The sequence below is a fragment of the Benincasa hispida genome, chromosome 5 (assembly GCF_027475165.1).
Source record: "Benincasa hispida cultivar pf3 chromosome 5, pf3_genome.v1.1, whole genome shotgun sequence".
NCBI lineage: Eukaryota > Viridiplantae > Streptophyta > Magnoliopsida > Cucurbitales > Cucurbitaceae > Benincasa > Benincasa hispida.
In genome coordinates this window covers 415,378-436,398 of record NC_143482.1, presented here as the reverse complement: position 1 = coordinate 436,398, position 21,021 = coordinate 415,378, and the positions used below count along the sequence as shown (strand labels likewise).

Sequence of the window (21,021 nt, the reverse complement as noted above, 5' to 3'; positions counted from 1 at the left end):
ACCTTCGTGTTCCTGGATTGTAATGAACAAGAGCACTCAGCCAATACGAAAGCTCCAAATATGATTTCTCCCAATCGCCAAACATAGTAGTTAATGTTTTTCTCTTGGCTTGCCACACCCGTCTATAATTGACATTATAACCATATTATTTTTTAATGGCTTCTTGAAGTAGGGCCACAGGTACTCCAGGATCAGCTCTAACCAAATTTTGAATTTCAATACTCATGAAATTTGAATCCAGCTGTGAATGATCCTGTGTCAATTCTGAAAACAAACATGAGTGTTTTCCTTGAATTTTTGTGATTTCGAACATCCCATGAGTTTTGCGCCGACATGCCCGTAGCTACACAACCGTCACTCCATGATTTATATTTAACATACCAAACATTCTGATTTGATTCCACTACGACAATTCCGTAGTGTTCTGTCACACAATATTTTTTTACAGCAAGCTGTATATCTTCTTTGGTATTAAACAACATTCTTTTTTGTATTAAACTATAGTTATCTACTCCTACCTTTCTTTCTTCCAAAGTAGACCCTAGTACACATGTTGAATTTGTCCTTTCCCAATCTATTTGGGTGAACATTTCCGACGGTACCAACTTAAGATCATGTTCACCACTACTGTCGTTTCCAAATAATTCATCAACTTCAACGTCAATGTCACTATCTCCATCATTTCCAGGTTCAAGAATTACTAAATCTTCAGGTAGAATCGACATATTTATTATGTTTTTTTTTTCAAATAGTTGACAAAATATATATGTTAATATGTCTACCCAACAAACTCCAATTTCTAAGTTTAACATATAAGATCTAAATATTATACATTTAAATCAGACCAAATCTAAGATTTATAAATTATATATTTAAATCAGCCCAAACAAATAAAAAAATATAAGATCTAAGATTTAAGATCTACAAACATATACATATAAGATCAGCCCAACAAATACATATAAGATTTCTAAGTTTAATATACATATATTTCTAAGTTTAAGTCAGTCTAAACAAATAGTAAAATATAAGATCAGCCTAAAAACATACATAAAACTAGATCAGCCTAAAAATATACATATAGATAAAAAAAAAAACATACATAAACTAGATCAACCAAAAACATACATAAACTAGATCAGCCTAAAAACATACAAATAAAAAAAATATAAAAATTTTATTGATCAGCCCAAAAACATAACAGATAAAAAAACATACATAAACTAGATCAGCCCAAAAACAAACATAAACTAGATCAACCAAAAAACATACAAATAAAAAAAAATATAAGAATTTTATTGATCCTCAGCCTAAAAACATACAAAAACATACATATACATACAGATCAGCCCAAAAACATACATAAACTAGATAAAGAATTCCAAACACATACATATATTTCTAAGTTTAAAATATATTGAAAAACAACTAGAGAAAGAAATATACCACAGAAGTGAGTAAAAATCGGCAGCCAAAGAGGTAGATTTCGGTGAGGATCAAATGGAGGACTGAAAATCGAGCAAAATCGAAATTTTGGAAGATTTCGATGAGGAAAATTGAGGCTTTGGTGAAATGGAGGCCTCGGTGAGGAAAATCAACAAGATTTTGGAAAGTAGAAAGCAAAATAGAGGAAAAAAATCAAAAGCAAAACGTTTCGGTTATAGGAAGAAATCGATGAGAGAAAAACGATCAAAGGAAGCCAAACGATTGCGGTGAGGAAGAAGAAGGGGCTGGCGGACATTTTAATGCGAGGAAGTCATGTATCAGGTACACGACTTAGTGTAATCGTGTACCAGGTACACGATTTCCTCAGTCAAAACTGCATGACTGTCATGCCAGACTGTGCATACCAGGTGGCCAGGTACTCGTGTACCTGGTACACGATTTAAGGCTTATCATGTACCCGGTACAAGATTAAGGTGTAATCGTGTACCCGGTACACGATTTAAACACTTATTTTTGGGAATAATTTTCCTCCAACCTTATTTTTGTCATTATTTATTAGAAAAATTATTTAAAAAAAATTCCAAATTAATTTTTAGTCCCAACCTACAATTATACTCCTTATGATGGGTAGTTGGAGAAAAAAAATGCATTTATTATATGGAGAAAGAAAATACATTTATTATATTTTATTAATTATTTGAGATTTTTTCCTATTTTCAATTGGAAAGAGTTAATGCATTTAATATGATTCTATCTTTCATTTAATACATTTAGAAGTATCAAGCAAATGGAATATATGATATATACCATGATTTATAGCGATAAGTAATTTATATATTGTGGTATATTGAAGTTATTAAATTAATTTTAAACTGCACTTATGTTCGGAAGTTGTTAAATTTTGATTTATTGGGATTATATATATTATGATATAAAAGAAATTTACGATATATACTGAGATTTATGTTGAACATTGAGCCAATTTAAACATGTTCTAAGGTATATTTAAAATAACTATGAATCCGCCAGAAAAATCAATTGATATCACAATATATATCATAAATCCATTTAAGTAGTCAGAAATTCCAATAAATTTCATTCAGGCTTTAAATATATTTATTATATATTATTAAGTGGTTGATATTTTTTTCCGTTCGAAATTAATGTGACTTTTTGTCCCCAAGTTTGACTTCAAACATGAAAATATATATATGCTCTGATATATGTATTCATATATACATTTGTTTATTTTACAATATGAAATGTATGATATATACAGTCATATAAATGAAATTTATGATATACTATGGTATATTGAAGGTTTTAAATTAATTTTGAATTACACTTGAAGTTGTTGTTATATTTTGATTTATTGAGATTATATATACTATGATATATACAAATTTATAATATATACTAAGGTATATGTTGAATATTGAGTCATTTTTTTATTTATATACTGCGGTATATTTCATATATTGTGTTAAAATATTTACGTTAAATGAAAAAATAATCATATTAAATGCATTTTCTCTCCTCAATTAAAAATGGAAAGAAATTTCAAAAAATTAATCGAATATAATGAATGTATTTTTTCTCTCCAAACTTAAAAATGTTTCGTAAATATAGAAAAGTATACCATGAATGTAATTTTTCTCTCTAATTTTCTCTCTCCAACCGCTCACTACAAGGGATATTTTTGTCCCAAAAAAACATTAAATCCCTTATATGAAAATATTCCAATATTTAAATATTTATGAAATTAAGTTTTCAAAAAAGATTAAATCTATACTAATCGAAAGGAAAAAGTAGAGAGGAGAGAGAATCTCTCTTCTTATTATTAATTAATATCCTGACTTTTTATTTTAAAAATTACGACATTAATGTCACCGCTAATTATTCAACATACACTATAAGACTATGAAGTTTGAGATATGAAATAAAAGATTTAGGAGGGTATTAAAGAAAAAGGAAAAAGAAGAAAAATGGAGAATGTTTAGCCATATAAAAGAGAGAGAAAACAAAAGGGAAAAATGATTTTAGGTAGATAAATAATTTCGTTCAATACATAGAAACACTTAATTTGAGATTGTTATAACTTTTAAAATAACTGTTGGTAGTAGTATTTTAAAAAAATTAGATGTAATACAAAGAAAATAGAATGTTTGGTAAATTTCAATTTAAACTCGAAAAGCATATGGGGTGTTAAATAAAATTAATATAAAATTGATATGATTTAGCTATTATAACTAAAGTGACATATTATTTCAATTATATATTGATATTTTATATCAAACTTAATGTAAGATAATTAATTAAAAGTTTTATATGCTTTAAATTGAAAATAAACTCTATTTCCATCTAAATTATTTGATAAAAGTTAATAAAAAAAATTGCTATTAAAAATTGAAAAGTGAATAGACCTGAGTGAGAGAATATAATTGTAATTTTTTTAAAAAAAAATAGTTAGAGAATATATAGATTCTTAGAGAAGATAAATTCAAAAGTTGGTGTGAGCGTAAATTTGAACATAAAAACAATTTGAAAGTGATTATAGATAAATTAATAAATGATCAAATTTACCAAATATTTAAGATTTTTCCATAATCGTTTGACATTAAATAATTGAGGTACAACGTTTAGGGGTGTTAATAATTTAGCCAAAAATGAGTAAGAGGATGCCAACTATTATACTAGCTAGCTAGGTAATCGATTTTTTGATATACAACTGATACATTAATAATATACTTGAATGACTTATTTTATTGTTTGCAAAAAGAATTATAAAAATTAGGCTTGTGTCTTCATCTTTTTATGTTTGCATAAATGGCAAAAAAAAAAAAAAAAAAAAAAAAAAATACACCCCAACCCATTAACTTGAATGTTAATTGTTGTTAGAATTACTGTTGAGACACTTTCAATATTAATTATTGTTAGATATACTATTAGTACACTAATGTCTTAATTCAAGTATTTACTGATTGATGTTTGATACACCCACGTCTTATTTGATATACTATCGATATATTTGGAATATCATGCTTATAAAATAAAGCATGCGTATCTTACTTCAAAATAGGTTAATGATTAAGTGTTGATTGATGCTAGATATACTATTCATACACTTTTGTCTTAATTAAAGTATTTTACTAATTGATGTTTGATCCACTCATGCTTTTTATCTAACATATTGTTGATATACTTAGAATATCATGCTTATAAAATGAAATACATATGAGTTTATTTCAAATTAAATTACTTATTTAATGTTGATTGTTGTTAGATCTACAGCTAATAAACTCATGTATTACTTCAAAAATTTATTGATTGATGTTAGATACACTCATGTCTTATATCTAATATACTATTTAGTATTAGATACTTGGAATTTTTAATATTCTTGCTTGATATGTACTTATATATTGCTGATATACTTAAAAGTTGTTTGATATTTTATTATATACTATTGATATAATTGAAAGTTGAGTGATATGTGATATATTATTGATATTTTTTAAAATTGTTTGATATGTAGTGATATTCTTAAAAAACAATTTGATATGTGATATATTTGAAACTGATAATATACTTTAAATATAACAATGGATGTATAATATATTATTAATATATAAAAATTAAAATGGAATCGGATAAAATCAAATAGAATTTGAAAAAAATGACATGAGGATAAAATTGCAAAATATGAACCTCGTGATGATGGAGAGAGAAAAAAAGATGATAGATTGAGAGAATAAAGAAATTGAAAGGTTAAAAGAAAGATGTGATGGATGCAAGATGAGATGAGATTTAATGAAAGAAATATTTAGAAGTGAAAAATGGCGATGGTGAAAAAATAAATAAATAAATAAATATTAACATAAAACTAAAAAGGATAACATTCAAATATTAAAGAAAAGAAGACGAATCTACCTTTTATGCTATATTTGCAAAGTTAAAAATCTGGTGCTAATATTTCAACTACACTAATTTCTTTGGTTATCCATTACAATTTTCCTAGAAATAATAGTCACCTTTATTTTTCCAAGTTTTTAGAAAAACATGTTTCATGGAGATGAACTTGTACAAAGTTTTTAGAAAACATATTTCATGGAGATGACCTTGTACATAGTTTTTAGAAAAACATAGTTCATGGAGATGACCTTGTGTTTATGTTTATTTATTCAAATATGATTCGACTTCTAGTATTTGATCTTAAATTGTTGAATGTGTGTACTTGGTTTGAGTAAACGCGCCTTAAAATTAAAATTCTGATTTTCTCTGTTGAATGTGTGTGCTTGGTTTGAGTAAATGCACCTTAAATTTGAAATCTTGAAAGAACGCCTGTGTCTTTAAAAATGTAACTTGAAAACTAAAACTAAAATGTTTTCAAGTCACAGCTTAAGTGTTAAAACAAAAAACTACAGAAACGTTGCATCCTAGTCCATCATATCATAAATTTGGAGTTTATGATATGGGTTCAATTATTGCCTTGATATTGTCGGTTGCTATATTTGCAATCCTTTAAAAATATTGTTATACGCTTAATTATTAGCCATAGAAGTTCTATCAATCCTTTATATATAAAAATATATTTTGCACACTTTATATTCACGTATAAAGTCCCGACGCTCACATTTCCATTAAACTGCGAAAACTAAATATATGGACATGCTTCATATTTTATTATAACTATTTTTTTAATACATGGGAGAAGGGGCCTTCCAATTAAGGATGAACTGCAAGGAAAAAGGAAAAGAAAAATAAATTCCTTTTTAAATAAGGAATATGCTGAAGAACGAAAAATTAAAAAAATAAATGAACTAGAATATCAGCATGTTCTTCCCTGTACAAAGTTCATGCTTCCCTGATTTTCCTTTTACCAGACATTAGAAATGATGGTGAGCAAGAGACTGGCTTTATATCAGCCAGCAATGGCAATCAAGCTTTGCCTAACTAATGGAAGTGAGCAAAGCAAAGAGCCAAAAATTCCATTCAAAGCATAGGCAATGGCGCAGAATGGGAGAGCCTCCGGTTCCTTGGCCGATAACGCTGCTGTTCCGAGCCCGTGTGCACTGAAACACGAACAAATTGGTAAACACATTAAGACTCACAAGTAGACCCACTTTGTTCTTGACAACAGTGCCTAACATAATGATGAACATCAATGACTTTCAAGTTTCTATTCTACTGACAAATCCAAGATTACTGGAGGTGAGGCTGCAACGAAAGAGCAGCCGAACTCGGGGAATTGAGTTATATAATCACAAAAAATCCCATTCTCATTTCCCCATTGCAGAAAAAGAACAAAGGAAACGGGATCAAGGAGAATTTGAATTGATACAGTTCCATACAATTGCATGTTGTATTATGTATGACATGGATTTCACACATTATATGCATAAGACAATTCAAATTCTACCATTGATTCAATGGCTGCATAGCACATACCTAGAAGCAGTTGCAATTCCCCGGGCGATAGGATCACGGAACTTCAGATTATCAAGGGTTGCTTGGACAAAATTTGCCCCAACCAAACCAGTTACAACGACCACAGCAGCAGTGACAGATGAATTGGTGCCTAAAACCGAAAGAACAGAAACATTGTAAAGTTATGCTATAAACTTACAAAGAACAGCTTCACATAACAATTAAGAGCATAGAAACATACTGCATGGTAAATATATCACAGTTTATTGCGGCTAAGCATTTCATTAATTATATTTCTTTTGTATAAATCACAGTTTCAATAGATGCATAGTAAATAGACCTAAAACTACAAGAGTATTGTAATTGTATCGTGTACCTTCAAAAAATGTCACAATGCTGAGTGCCAATGCTACAGTTATACATCTTGGTAGGATTGAAACAGTCAAGTTCGGTTCTAATCCGATAAAACGTCCAACAAGAGCAGTTGAGTACAATGAGAATATAGTTGAGATAATGACAGAGGTAAAAATCTCAGCTGCATGCCTTTTCACGAGCTGCAAAATACAAGACAGAATTTCAAATACAGAAATACTAATATGACTTGGTTACAGGCTGGTTTGTAAGGTCGCATGTAAAAAAGGAGTAGAATATTTTAAGTGTTTGTTCTTCCTATACCACTGATCTTGTTTGTTGGAAAATAGGATGGCCGGATAGTTTTGCACAATTTTTTATTTCTAATACAGTACTTCCTTCACCAAAAGTAATCTGATGGTTCTTCATCCCTAATTTTAACACTTTCAGTGCTCTTAATAAAAGCTCAAATGAGAAAGGAAACTTTAGGAACTTAAAAAATCATTCTGGTTAAAAACTCATTCTCAAGTCATGAACATCATTTATAAGATGCAGGTTCCTCTATATGCAATAATCATGATAGTATCGCCATTAGCAGCAAAAAGCAAAGTTTAATACTCGACTTGATTGAAAAGTTTAATGCTTTCTAAGATTCAAACCATGTTAAGAACAGAAAGGAAGTTCAGCTCATTGAATGTGATCAATAAGAAAGAAAACTACCTTTCTCTGTTTGAACATTGAGAAAGCAAAGGAGAGGATAACAGATCCCAAAAATCCCATTAGAATATCACCAGCTCCAGGGTTAGATGATTCTTTTGTCAAATATGCAGCTGAAATTGTGTAAAGGACTATCAGTCATACAAAAAGAATGGGAAGGCATGTTTGCAAAATAGTGAGATGTGAACAATAAAACTCAGTGCACTGAAAGAGTGAGCTCAAGTAAACCATCTAAAACACAAGCCATAAATCCGTTAATCTAAGTATAGTGTGATATAGAAACATTTTTTTTTATTCATGCACTAAATACATGGGAGGACTAGGGAGACTTTTAAAAGTTTTCCTAGATATTAATATAAGAAACAAATGTAGTATCTAGCAATAATACATGTTTTAGCAGCTTAACATCTTTTAGGTTTGCCTGGTAACTAAAGAGAGATCAAAACGTTATGCAAATATCTTGGCTTTAAATTATACCTAGAATTGGATCAAGCCCAGAGCGGGAAAAGTATCCAAAAGCCAGTGCAGCGAGATCGGCAGAGACTGCACAACAGATGATTGGGTGGAAAACTGTCTTCACGCTGCTCGGTAAACTGTCAATCATATACCAAAAAACTATAAGATGCAAAGTAAAAGAAGGAGAACCCATATTATAAGAATAGTTTTAATCAAATGAATTTCCCAAAAGTGTGAAGAGGCTATTTTATCTCTTTCAGCTTTCTAAAGTTAAGGACGATAGAATTTACTTAGAACCAACAATGTAGCCTAACACAGTTGACGCAAGGAGGAACGGAAGGAATGTTCGAGCACTTGTCCCTAGTGCTGTTGGATAAAACAAAGCAGCAACAAATGACACCAGAAAAATTCCAGTCCAACTCCACGCTTCAACTGATGAAAAGGGAGATGGTTTTTTCATAGGCTCAGCATCAGTCATTTCCGTTTTTACAATATTTCTAACAGCTATAGCCGTATATCCTGCAACACACAGAGTAGCTAGCCAACCTACAACTGCAAAGGACCAAAGAATGGAAGAGGGTAAGCCATTCAACTGAAACTCAAAAACCCACAGAGGGGGAGGAGAGAGGAAAAGTGGTAACGAGTATCTTTAGATACACAGAAACTAGTCCATGCTAACATATATGAATTGAGAACTGAATCGGAAACATATTTCATGAGCAAAAGAGAGAGATAGATAAACCCTTTTTTCTTTCTTTCTATATATATTTAAACTTCTCTACGTATCTGTTCATTTATCTTTCTTGATGGCCATCTGTAAAATTCCGCCCCCCTCCGCCCCCCCAAAAAAAGGAAGAAAAAAAGCCTCCGACTTTGAGACATCAGGATTTTTCTTCATTAAGCTTACTTGAAGATTCGAACACGTGACCTTTAGGTAGGTGTTAGTGTTACTCAATGACCACGTCCTTAACCATTGGGAGCCACCCCTTAGGGGCGATAACGATTTTATGGTTTAGTTATAAGCTTATAAAAACTACTTTCTCCCGTGAGTTTCAATCTTTCGTTATCTAGTTTCTTTGTTTTGTACTTTCTAACAATGTTATCTACTTTCTTCAAAGTAGTTTTTGTTTTTAGAATTTGGCTAAAAATTCAAATGGTTATATTATACACCTTAACAAAGATGAAGACTAAAAAACCAGAGACAAATTAAAATGATTATCAAATAGACCTAGACCAAGTAAATCGAAGTAACCAAACCACTCCCAAAGGATACTATAGGCACTTTTAACATTTGCTTACTCAAATTCTCACAGTTAAAATGCAATAGATTATGACAAAATCATATACCTATTATGAAGCAAATTTTGATCCCAGATGCCGCAGGTATATCCCTCACAGACAAAGGTAAAATAACCAAGGATGGAACATAAAACAAAGGAAGCCACCTCTGAATAAACAAGAGAGCCGGTTCAAAGAAGTTCATAACGCCAGTAGCAGCAGCAGGAACAGTAGAATCAAGAACCAACAAAACAGAAAAAATACAGAACATCCCAAACAATGCACTAGGAAACTTAATCGCAGCAGCCACAAAAGCCCCTTTCAAAAGCTTATCAGCCGCAAGAATAATTCCAAGCGAAACAACCAAATGAATAACCCCAAGCACCTACAGAAGATAAACCAAAAAAATCACAAAATACAACAAGAATCATAACCCAGACCACCCCCGAAAAAAATACCCAATTCCATTTTCAATTGCTTACAGTTTGAGAGAGAGAGGAAGAAGGGGTAACACCATCTGAGGCGGCAGATTTCAGAAGAACTTCTCTGCAAGTAGGCAAAGATTCTGAAGAATCCATAGGAAGAAGAAACCTTCGATTGGAAGAAGGGATTCTGAAGAGGGGTTTGTTTGATTCTTTGAGAGAGTGGAATTTGTGAATGGCTCGGGAGGTACCATTGAAAGGAATGGAGGAATTTTTGGAATGGGAAGGAGAAAATTGAGACCATGGATTGGAATGGGGTGCGAGAGAAAGGGTTGGATGGAGGTAATTGGAAAGAGAGAGAGGTGAAAATGAAAGATGGGGTGTGGCGAAGGAGGCCGCCATGGAAATCTGTGAAGCAGAGACTGAGAAGCTGCAGGGAATATTTTGTGGGAATTTGGAAGTCGTTGAGTGGACGTTGATGATTCTAACGTGACCAGAGGATGGACTGAACTCGGTTCGTTATGATCTGCCACGTCTCTTCTTTCACTAAGGGAAGTAAAAGAAAAGGGTAAAATAGGTAAGAAAATCAATTTTACATCTTAATTTTACCAAAATATAGATAAAATGTGGTGTCTATTATTTATATTAATGACATTTTATTTTATCTTTTGTTTAAATATTTTGTGTATTTTTTAAGAAGGTAATGGAAGTATCGATTAACCTTTTATGTCGATAAAAATATTGATACGTCGATGGAAATTTAGAACTATGATTCTACTTGAAGTTTGACCCCCACTTTACCTATTGTCCAAAAAAATCTTCCTTTTTATTTATTATTATCATTTTTTTTGTCTATATCATATTTAATTTCATAAAAGTGAGGTTTGAGGTAGGTTGCATTTGGATATTTGAGTTTTCAAACTTAACAATTTCAACATGCATTTGGTTTTATTTTATTCTCCCTGTTAATTTTTCGTTAACCACTAACGAAAAGTTATAATGACCCTTACTTTTTTTTTTTATTAAAAAGAAATTTATTTTAGAAATTTATTTTAAATGTCAAACTACTGAAAATATTTACAAATGTAACAAAATATCACAGTCTATCACTAATAAATGTCTTTATCAATGTCTATTAATGATAGATGATAGTAGTCTATTAGTGCCTATTAGTGTTTATCACTAATAGGCAATGTCATTTTGCTATATTTTTTAAATAATTTGCTCATTTTCTAAAAACACTCATATATTTTCTAATTTGTCACATGTCTTGCATTGTCAACAATCAAGGATTCTATTATGGTCTTTTATATATCCAAAACCTTACCATCTTCACACCATTGTTTGTATTGATCATGATAGGTAGTAGCAACAGACAAATCAAGACCTTCATCTCCTTTGTTGAAAACTGGAAAATCATGTTCCTGGGGTCTTTCCTCTGAGTTGTCAGCTTAAATGCAATTGACAAGTGCTTTGACATCCCCATCAGATTCACAACCCTCATCTGACTTCTCAACGGACAGAGTAAGTACATGGCCTTTAATCTACCATTTCAAGAAGATTGGACATTCAACTTGAAAGTGACCAAAACCCTCACACTCTCCATATCAGACATATTTCTCTTTGTTAAAAAAGCCTATTTTACGATCATCATTCTTTGTTTATTGAACCTTCTATGAAACTAAATCTTTTACCTCATGCCTTAGTACTCTTTTCATAATAACACGATAGGATCACAATACCAGAGATAATGGTGACCGCTTTAATACCAATTAAAAATAACATGGAAGTACCATAGCGCATGTCAAACTTTGTTACGAACAATATTACAACTTTCTAGAAAACAATACGATAAACATAAATAACATATAAAGAGAACACTAAAAATTAGTAACCCAGTTCAGTGCAAACACCTACGTCTGGGGGGTAGCGTGCCTAGGAAAGATAACTTCACTAATACAAATGATAAACAATTACAACATAGTACTCATTTGTAATAACTACACCATTACAGTGATGCTTGTAGAGCTTAACAATTCAACCCTTCACCTAGGCTCCCCCTAGATGTGAGACTCCCCCTCTTGGATACTTAGGCTCCTTCTAGGTGATGATATGAGTGAAGAACATCTTATGTTCCCCCTAAGAATGAGACTTCCTCTCTACTAGATTTGAGTTTCCCTTAAATCATGAGACTCCCTCTCACTTGAACTGTATCTTTCTCACTCGAGCAAAGACCATTCATTATCTAGCTTAGGCTCCCCCTAAGCTTGAGAATCCCTTCTCAAGAAGTACACTGATGAAGCACACAGATAACTTGGAGTATGTTTCTAACCTCACAACAACACAACCTTCAACGTCTTCAAGAATTCTAGAAAAACAATTATGATAGAAGTACTTCACAAGACAACGACTCTTCAAATCTTTTGTGAGAACGACCAACTCTTAACAAACAATTAAGAGACTTTGAATAGGTACAACCGGATTGATGACCTTAACTTCCAAAAGTAGTTGCACAGATAAGGAAAAGATTTGCAAAAATAATGCAGACAAGATTTTTCACATATGGAAAGTATTTTGCAAAAACAACATTTTCAAAAAACATCCTTTAACCAGATAGGCTAAATGTAGAGACAACCTAAACAACATTTTCCTGTCTTAAACAAATATTATCAACACACAAAGTGTAACAAAAATATCTTTTTCCAGCCAAACGAGAGGAAGTCGATTGGAGAGAGAGAAAAAGTCACAATCGCTTTCAACAAGTACAAGAAAATTAGAGAGACTTTCTGAGAGTTGAAGAAAAAAAATTCAAAGCGTGAGATTGTGGAATTCATATTTTGGCAATCATTGTGGTATGTGTGGTAGTAGACGACGCCGGGTGGAAATGGAAACCATGAGAGAGAGAGTTTTAAGGAAGGAGGGAGAAAGAAGAAGAAGAAGAAAAGAAAAAACATATATTTGCGTATATTAGAATTTCTCTTTTTTAAAAAATCAAAACTAAGTTCCACGTCAACTTTAGTTAGAAATTAACAGAAAAATCAAGGATACTACCAAAAGTAAACCTAAGGGATAAAGTTATTCAATTTGAAAACTTAGGGATCTAAATGCAACCTAAACAAAATATCAAGGACCAAAAGTATATTTTTTCTTCCTTTGGTTCTTTGGTTCCTTAATTTATGATTTATTTATTATTTTACTTATATTACTAATGTTCACCTCTTTGTTTAAGCACTTCTTGGACTATTATTATAAAAACTTGTGAAATATCTGTATGAAAACTCATTATAATATCCACGAGAACAAGAGCGAGAGTAAGTGTCGAATCATCAAGAGCGAGAACGAAGTGAACATCGAAAAGAGCGAGAATCAATAGTTTTCTAAAAAGTGAATATATTTTCATTTGGGCCCAAAAAAATAGGGCCATCCATAAAAAAAAAGTTCCTATCCAATCTAGAAGTAGAAAGAAGATTGTTGCCAACCATAGTGAAACAAAAAAGAAGCCGTTGTTTGTCGTCGTCAGGAATGGGTTCCTCCTCACGTCACGTTCCCGCTCATACTCCACCTTTGATTCCCGCTCTATGTCTGCATCCTACTCTTACTCTTGTTCTAGGTCCGTCTTCGTCTCTTTCTCTCACAGTTGCAGTTCTTGGAGTCGAAGCCCCCTCATCAAAGAACGAGATTTGTCTTTCATTTGAGATTGAATCTTTCGTTTTGGTGTCTTACATTTGGTGCTTACTGGTTGTCGGTGCGAAAGGAAGTATCAGAATTAGGTATTTTATGCTTGAGAGTTTGGTCGATTATGTATGACCTCTTTGAAATCATTATGCTATCAAGAAATAGAACCCTTTATATATCACAATGTTAATCAATTTTCTCATATGGAAAGAAGATTCCCCAACACTTTTTTTTTCTTCATGTTCTTTTAGCTCACTGAAGCATCACAAGCAAGAATATATTGATGCCCAAAATCGGACAGGGAAAACGCATATGACTTTCTAGTGACACCAATAATGAATTTGTTTGAAGAGGAAAGAATGTGATTTGCAAAAGAAAATATGCACACTAGTATTGTCGAGATATTTAGGTTTTAATTTATGTATTATGTATATATTTAGGCTATAATTAGGTTATCGTTCTTTCGATAAATTTCCTATGTAAATCTCAAGTTATCATAGAAATTATTCATTCAAATATTGTTTCCACATGGTATCAAAGCGTAATTACTAGGGTTTTTACTTTTCAGGCTTCCGATCTCTACCTCCATTGACGACCGATCGACGGAGGTAGATCTACACATAGATTCGTTCATTGCTACAAGTCCTGATCCGCCTTACGCAAACATCTCCAACGGATAGCCCAAATGCCAGACCAGTGTAGATCTACTTCAAAATTGCTTCTTCAGTTTCTATCATCCAGTTGCTTTAGTTTATCCGCTCACAAACTCAAGTTATTTCTATCACCTTGAGTTTGAGTTTGAGGGAGGGAGAGTGTTGAGATATTTAGGCCTTAATTTATGTATTATGCATATATTTAGGCTATAATTAGGTTATTATCCTTTCTATAAATTCCCTATGTAAATCTCAAGTTAACATAGAAATCATTCATTCAAATATTGTTTCTACAAGTATGATGCTTATCACACACACTCTATGCTTAAGTTAGAAAGCGAAAGAATATTAGAAGCTAAGAAGTTTGGGAATAGGATTCCAAGTTAGCTTTGAGAGTTATTAGAAGTGTTGCAATGCCACACAATATCTCAAGCTATCTTATCCTTTAAAGAGGGTCCATAAAACAGAATCCCTTAAAAAATTGAGTTCATATTGAAAAGAATTAGTACGGATTGATTTCATTAATAAAGAATTCATGAGTACATGAAGTAAAAAGCAGAAAAGAACAAAGAAAGAGAGCAACTAAGAATCTGGAAAAATAGGGTTTCCAACCCTTAGTACATTTTCATCACAGGTGAAGATTGATCTAAGAATCCTAAGGTGGCTCTTGAAGTGATGGAAAGTCTCTTTCTCAGATTTTGGTTGTGGAGTTTAAGGCTTGGCTTGCTTCAATGGATGACTTTGGGCACTTTAAATAGATCACTTTAAAATGGTGGGTGGCTGTCAAAATAAATACATCAAACTGTTCTAGGAAGATTCGATGTGGACTAACTATACAAAGTCGTTTTGACCATGAAAATTTTGTTGAAGCAGTCTAGGGCATAATGTCGTTGCATTGAATTTTTGTGTGCAGAGGAATACGGTGGCATTGGAGCAAAGGTCCAAACTTTTTGCACAATTATAAAAAATACAATTAGTGCTTAACATAAAAGTTGTAATTATCCCTAAAAGTGCTAGAATAACCAAAAATAGTTCCAACATATGCAACAAACTCCTTTTTTTTGTTTACTTAATTGTGCCTAAGTGAGAGCTTATATAATCACTATATACCTATATTTCACAATATTAACCATAAATTAAGGGTAAAATATGTATACGATATTCATCAGGTTCAATATGAGACAAGGACACCAATAAAAATGGAAAATGGTGGGTTTAAAGCGTGATAACGAAGGAAAATTAGAATAGGAGGAGAGAGGAATGAACAATTCATCCTTGCAACAAAGCATTCGGATCACTAATGATTTTTTTTTAAATTAAGCTAATAAAGGGTTAAGTATTTAACATACCTCAAAATAAATGGAGAACCTCTTGGCATGTCTTTTTCTCCTTGTACTTCAATTTCTTGAAGTCGAATCTCCATCTCTACCATAAGATCTTTCTTACTATGACTCTGATAAGAACCAAGACTTGTGCAAACCTCTTCCAAAGAGAAAGAATGGGATTTTTTTTATGTGCAAAGAATTGTTTTCTTTACGGGTGTGCATAGAATCGAAAAAGTCAATGGACCGAGTCACACTAGATCGAATCGACTAGTTTGGTCTGATTACTTTTAAGAAATTAATTTTTTTCTGTTTAAATAATGATAAATCGCTGTGTTTGGTTCGGCTCACAGTTTGATTTTTTTAAAAAAAACTAAAAAACTTAACCGAACCGATAGGTATAGAATTATTGAAGTTAATTTTGAATTGATACATATTAGCCGTACATTCTCATATTTTTAGTAAAGTAGTTTTATATATTATTTTTGTTATTATTTTAATTTTTGTTACTCACACAATTGATTTAGGTTTTGTTGTGGTTTCTGTAACAAGCTACTGTTTTTGCTATGACTTTACAACGGATTAGACTCTTCTTTGATCATCGATGGGATGAGAATTCTCATTACCCATGATTTTCGAAATTTTGAGATGCATATCCCATCAAATTCATGGTTTAAATAATTTTTGGTATATATCCAAGGTAAACTTTTTCCCTCAGTTAACTATATCTCGTTTGATAATGTACCAGATTGGTTCTGCCAATTCGAATCTTATTAGGATTATCGAAGATAAAAATATTTTATGGATGATGTCAGTTTTATCAGAGTCCCCCCAAATTGATTGAATAAGGAATTAGCCGACATTGATCATTCTTCCCAACCTCCTCCTGAGGGCAACACTGAAATCGTTATTTTCCAAGATTTCGATTTCTTTCAATCTTGTATTCCCACTAGAGTAGCTTTACTTTTTAGTAACAAGCTAAGTCGGTATGGAAGAAAATAGTTTATTTCTTGTACATGTGGTTTAGACAGTTTATTATAGTGTATTGTTTAGTGTGTGATAATTGTCTGAGTAGAATGTATTTGTTGTTTTCAAACGGCTTTGAAACTCTCAAACCTTTAGAATTTCATGTGGGGTAGTTTTGACAATTGTTAATCATTATTTTTTAATTTTATAATCTATTTTGCTATTTTTACAATTTTATATTTTCTTTGTTATTTATCCAAATGAAAACTTAAATTTTTTATTTATCTAGTCAATCCTATGAAAAATAAGGCAATTGTATATGAGGTGGCCTTAAAAGGGATTTTGGGAGAAACAATTGGGAGTGGCTTTATGAGAATGAGATGACCCAAATAATTATGGCAGTTGAAGAAGATCCAATCCAAGACTCTTTACTGAATCATTCTTGAGTTTTTCTTTATATATATATATGCGAAAACCTTTCGTGGTCCAAAATTAAATATTGGAAAATTTCAGCCTCAAGTTAGATTGAAAGTTTAATACCAAGATTCAAATTGTAGTCAAATTTTTCAAATTAGAAAGATAAATTTCACATTTTTTCTGGTTATTTTAAAATTTGGCTTGATAGATATCAGATGTGTTCTTATATTGAAATTTTATGAGGTTATTGGTAAATCAACTTATTATATATATATATATATGAAATTAAAATAAAATAGATTAAATCATCCTACTTCTGCTATAGGTTTTTAAATTTCAAATTTGGTACTTAAAGTTTTAATATCTTAAGGTATTAGTTTGGAGTCGATTTCAATTTAGTTTGTATGATATGGTTAAATCTTTTAAATCTATGATATGAGTATAGTTTTTATATCTAAAGGACACATTAATCCTAAGGTTTTGTTTGACATTAGGATTTCGAGGGAAATAATTTCAAAATTCAAGAATTAATATATATATATATATATTATATTCTTATTTGTGAACCGAGTTGATTTAAAATCACTTAAAATCTGCTTAAATTATTAGAAAATTAAATTTCGAAATTAAATAAGAGAAGTCTAAGGCCAACTCTCTCTATAATACATAAATTCTACGCTCAAACTCTCCACCTTTCACATTCTCTGACTCTTTTAATTTGACTTAAGCATCAGAATATGTGTGGCATGTATTACATCGATATCCTTATAATTATATATAAATATAAATATAAAAATTAACATTATCTTTGTCAAATATATATATATATATAAATAAAACTAAATATTATCTCCTTTTTCATATATTTTTATTTAAATATAATTAAACAAGGCCCTTAGGACAGTTTAGTTCTTCCTTGATAGTCGAATCGAATAAAATGAAAAAAACGATAAAACGCCGTTGCCGGGGATCGAACCCGGGTCACCCGCGTGACAGGCGGGAATACTAAGAGAAAAACAGTTTTGAATTATATATAAATATATAGACTAAAAGGTAAGTAAAAAGAATCGAGATGCGGGGTATCGATCCCCGTACCTCTCGCATGCTAAGCGAGCGCTCTACCATCTGAGCTACATCCCCTGACAACATTCAGCATGACAATTATAATTTATATATAATATATATGAATCAAGTAAAATTATTTATTTTTATTATAGATGATAAATAAACCTTATTATAATATCCACAGACACCATCCAAATTTCTCTCAAGACGACCAAGGAGTACCCCACAAAGTTGGATGAAAATATATGGTTTTGCTCGATATGCAAAATTATTAAATTCTCAGTTAGAGCTTTATATAAAAAAAAAAAATTGGTAAAGATGAGGAAAATTGTTAAACTATTTGCAAAAAAAAAAAATAGTTTCTTTCTTATCCATACAAAAACCGATAAATATAAAGTTATTCAAAAAGTCACTTTAGCTTGTGATCATCGAAGAGATGCAATCAAGATTAGAATCTCAAATTACCCATGAAGGAACTAGTCAAGTAAAAGAATCAAAGATTGACATGTTAGTTCATCAATATGAAATGTTTAAAATTGATGAAAATGAAGCTATTTTCGATATGTTTTTTAGGTTTACTAACATTGTCAATGCTTTAGAAGGACTTGGGAAAAAATACTCAAATCTTGAGAAGATAAAGAAGCTATTGTGGTCTTTGCCTAAACAATGGGAGCCTAAAGTCACCGCCATTCAAGAGGCAAAGGATCTCAAATCTCTCTCCATTGATGAACTCATGGGCTCGTTGTTGACGCATGAGATAAAAGATCAAGAAAAATATGGAGGATGAGAAGAAAAAGAAAGAAAAGAGTATAGCTTTAAAGACCATCTCTTTAGAAGTTGACTCCCAATATGAAGATGACCTTGATGAAGATGATGTTGCCTATCTTTCACGTAAGTATAAGAACTTCATCAAGAGAAAGAAGCAATTCAAGAAGCATCTTTCCAACCAAAAAGAGTCAAAAGGTGAAAAGAGAAAAAAGGATGAGGTAATATGCTATGAATGCAAGAAGCCGGGTCATATTAGAACCGATTGCCCTCTTCTCAAATCATCCAAGAAACCCAAGAAGAAAACAATGAAAGCTACTTCGGATGATAGTGATGAAAGCGAAAGTGAGAGTGATAATGAAGAAGTGGCCAATTTTTGCTTCATGGCTCATAGTGACAAAGAGGATGAACAAAATGATGAGGTAACTCTAGAACCTCTTTCTTATAATGAATTGTTTGAAGCTTTTGAAAATATGCAAAATGATTTAGAAAAACTTAGTTCTAAGTATGTTGTGCTTAAAAAGGAATACAATGTTTTATCTAGTAAAAATAAGTCTTTACTTGAAGAAATTTCTTGCATAAAAGAGAATGAGCATGATGCTATGCATATTGATGAAATGAATATCTCTTGTGATAAGCATGCTTTTGATTGTAATGAGAAAAATGCCTTGCTTGACAAAGTTAAATTTCTTGAGCATGATAGTTGTGAAAAAGATAATTTGATTAAATTACTCAAAGAAAAGGAATTTAGTGCTTTGTAAGAACTTGATAAGGCTAAAGAATCTATTAAAAAGTTGACAATGGGTGCTCAAAGATTAGACAAGATAATTGAAGTAGGCAAGCCTTTTGGTGATAAAAGAGGTTTAGGTTATATCGATGAATATTCTACTCCTTCAAGTTCTAAAACTATCTTTGTTAAAGCATCTCATAATATGCGTACGCTTAATATACCTAAGGCTGTGTCTAAGCATGTTAAATCTAACTTTGTGCCTATATGTCATTATTGTGGTGTTGAAGGCCATATTAGACCTAAGTGTTTTAAATTGAAATATGCTCATACTACTTCTCCAAGAAGAAATTTTTCTCAAAGGGCAAAGTTTCACAATGCTCCAAGGAATAATTTCTCCAAGAAAAGTAGAGTGCATAAATTTGTTGTAAGAGGTAAATCTTTGTATAATGTTGTTTGTTTCTCATGTGGCAAGTTTGGACATACAACTTATTCTTGTTACTTGTCTAAATCCAATGCCTTAAATGTCTATGCAAAAATGAAATGGATTCCCAAGTTTGTCAATGCTAACCATCTAGGACCCAAATAAGTGTGGGTACCAAAGAATCAAACTTGAACATTTGTGTTTGTAGGTTTGTTTGAAAGCCTCTAAGAAAAACAGGTGGTACTTGGATAGTGGTTGCTCGAGGCACATGACGGGAGACCCATCCGTGTTTGTCTCTCTCTCCAAAAGGGATGGAGGTCTTGTAACTTTTGGTGACAACAAGAAAGGTAAAATAATTGGTAAAGGTAGTATAGGTAATGAATCTTCTATTTTAATTGAAAATGTACTATTGGTTGATGGTTTGAATCATGATTTACTTATTATTAGTCAATTGTGTGATAAAGGCTTTAGAGTCGTGTTTGATAAAAAGAATTGCATCGTCGAAAATGCTAGTGATAGAAAAGTTATATTTGTTGGAAATAGAGATGAAAATGTTTATACTATTGATTTGAATGATTGTCCTATTAATAATAAATGTTTATCGGCTTTGCATAATGATTCTTGGTTATGGCCTAGAAGACTAGGACATGCTAGCATGCACTTAATTTCAAATATTTCCAAGAATTCTTTGGTTAGAGATCTTCCCAAATTTAAATTTGAAAAAGACAAAGTTTGTGATGCTTGTCAAATGGGTAAGCAAACTAAGTCCTCTTTCAAATCTAAAAATGTGATCTCTACAACTAGACCCCTTCGACTATTACACATGGACTTATTTGGCCCTTCTAGAATTGCTAGTTTTGGAGGGAACTATTATGCCTTTGTGATAGTTGAGGATTTTTCAAGATTTACT

The 21,021-nt window shown here is 31.6% G+C and overlaps 1 protein-coding gene across 2 annotated transcripts; it reads right to left on the bottom strand.

The window, feature by feature from the left end:
* Window positions 1-6,101: 6,101 nt before the first annotated feature.
* On the bottom strand, window positions 6,102-10,642 carry LOC120078352 (plastidal glycolate/glycerate translocator 1, chloroplastic). Of its 2 annotated transcripts, XM_039032609.2 has the most exons (9): window positions 10,158-10,636; window positions 9,745-10,060; window positions 8,688-8,949; window positions 8,419-8,534; window positions 7,945-8,054; window positions 7,250-7,427; window positions 6,895-7,024; window positions 6,327-6,518; window positions 6,102-6,182 (listed from the first exon to the last, which is right to left on the bottom strand). In XM_039032609.2, the coding sequence occupies exons 1-8, from the start codon at window positions 10,497-10,499 to the stop codon at window positions 6,368-6,370; spliced, it is 1,605 nt and encodes a 534-aa protein (XP_038888537.1). In that variant the 5' UTR covers window positions 10,500-10,636; the 3' UTR covers window positions 6,102-6,182; window positions 6,327-6,367. The 2 variants fall into 2 exon arrangements, with proteins under 2 accessions (XP_038888537.1, XP_038888536.1); XM_039032608.2 differs by having other exon boundaries at window positions 6,102-6,518; window positions 10,158-10,642.
* Window positions 10,643-21,021: the final 10,379 nt, after the last annotated feature.

Bases quoted from the DNA above. Each gene is read 5' to 3' on its own strand.
- LOC120078352 (XM_039032608.2), bottom strand. From the start codon at position 10,499: ATGGCGGCCTCCTTCGCCACACCCCATCTTTCATTTTCACCTCTCTCT. The intron at 8,535-8,687 runs GTAAATTCTATC...TATGATTGACAG, and splicing joins GGCTACATTGTTGGTTCTAA to TTTACCGAGCAGCGTGAAGA. The intron at 8,055-8,418 runs GTATAATTTAAA...ACACAATTTCAG, and splicing joins TGGGCTTGATCCAATTCTAG to CTGCATATTTGACAAAAGAA.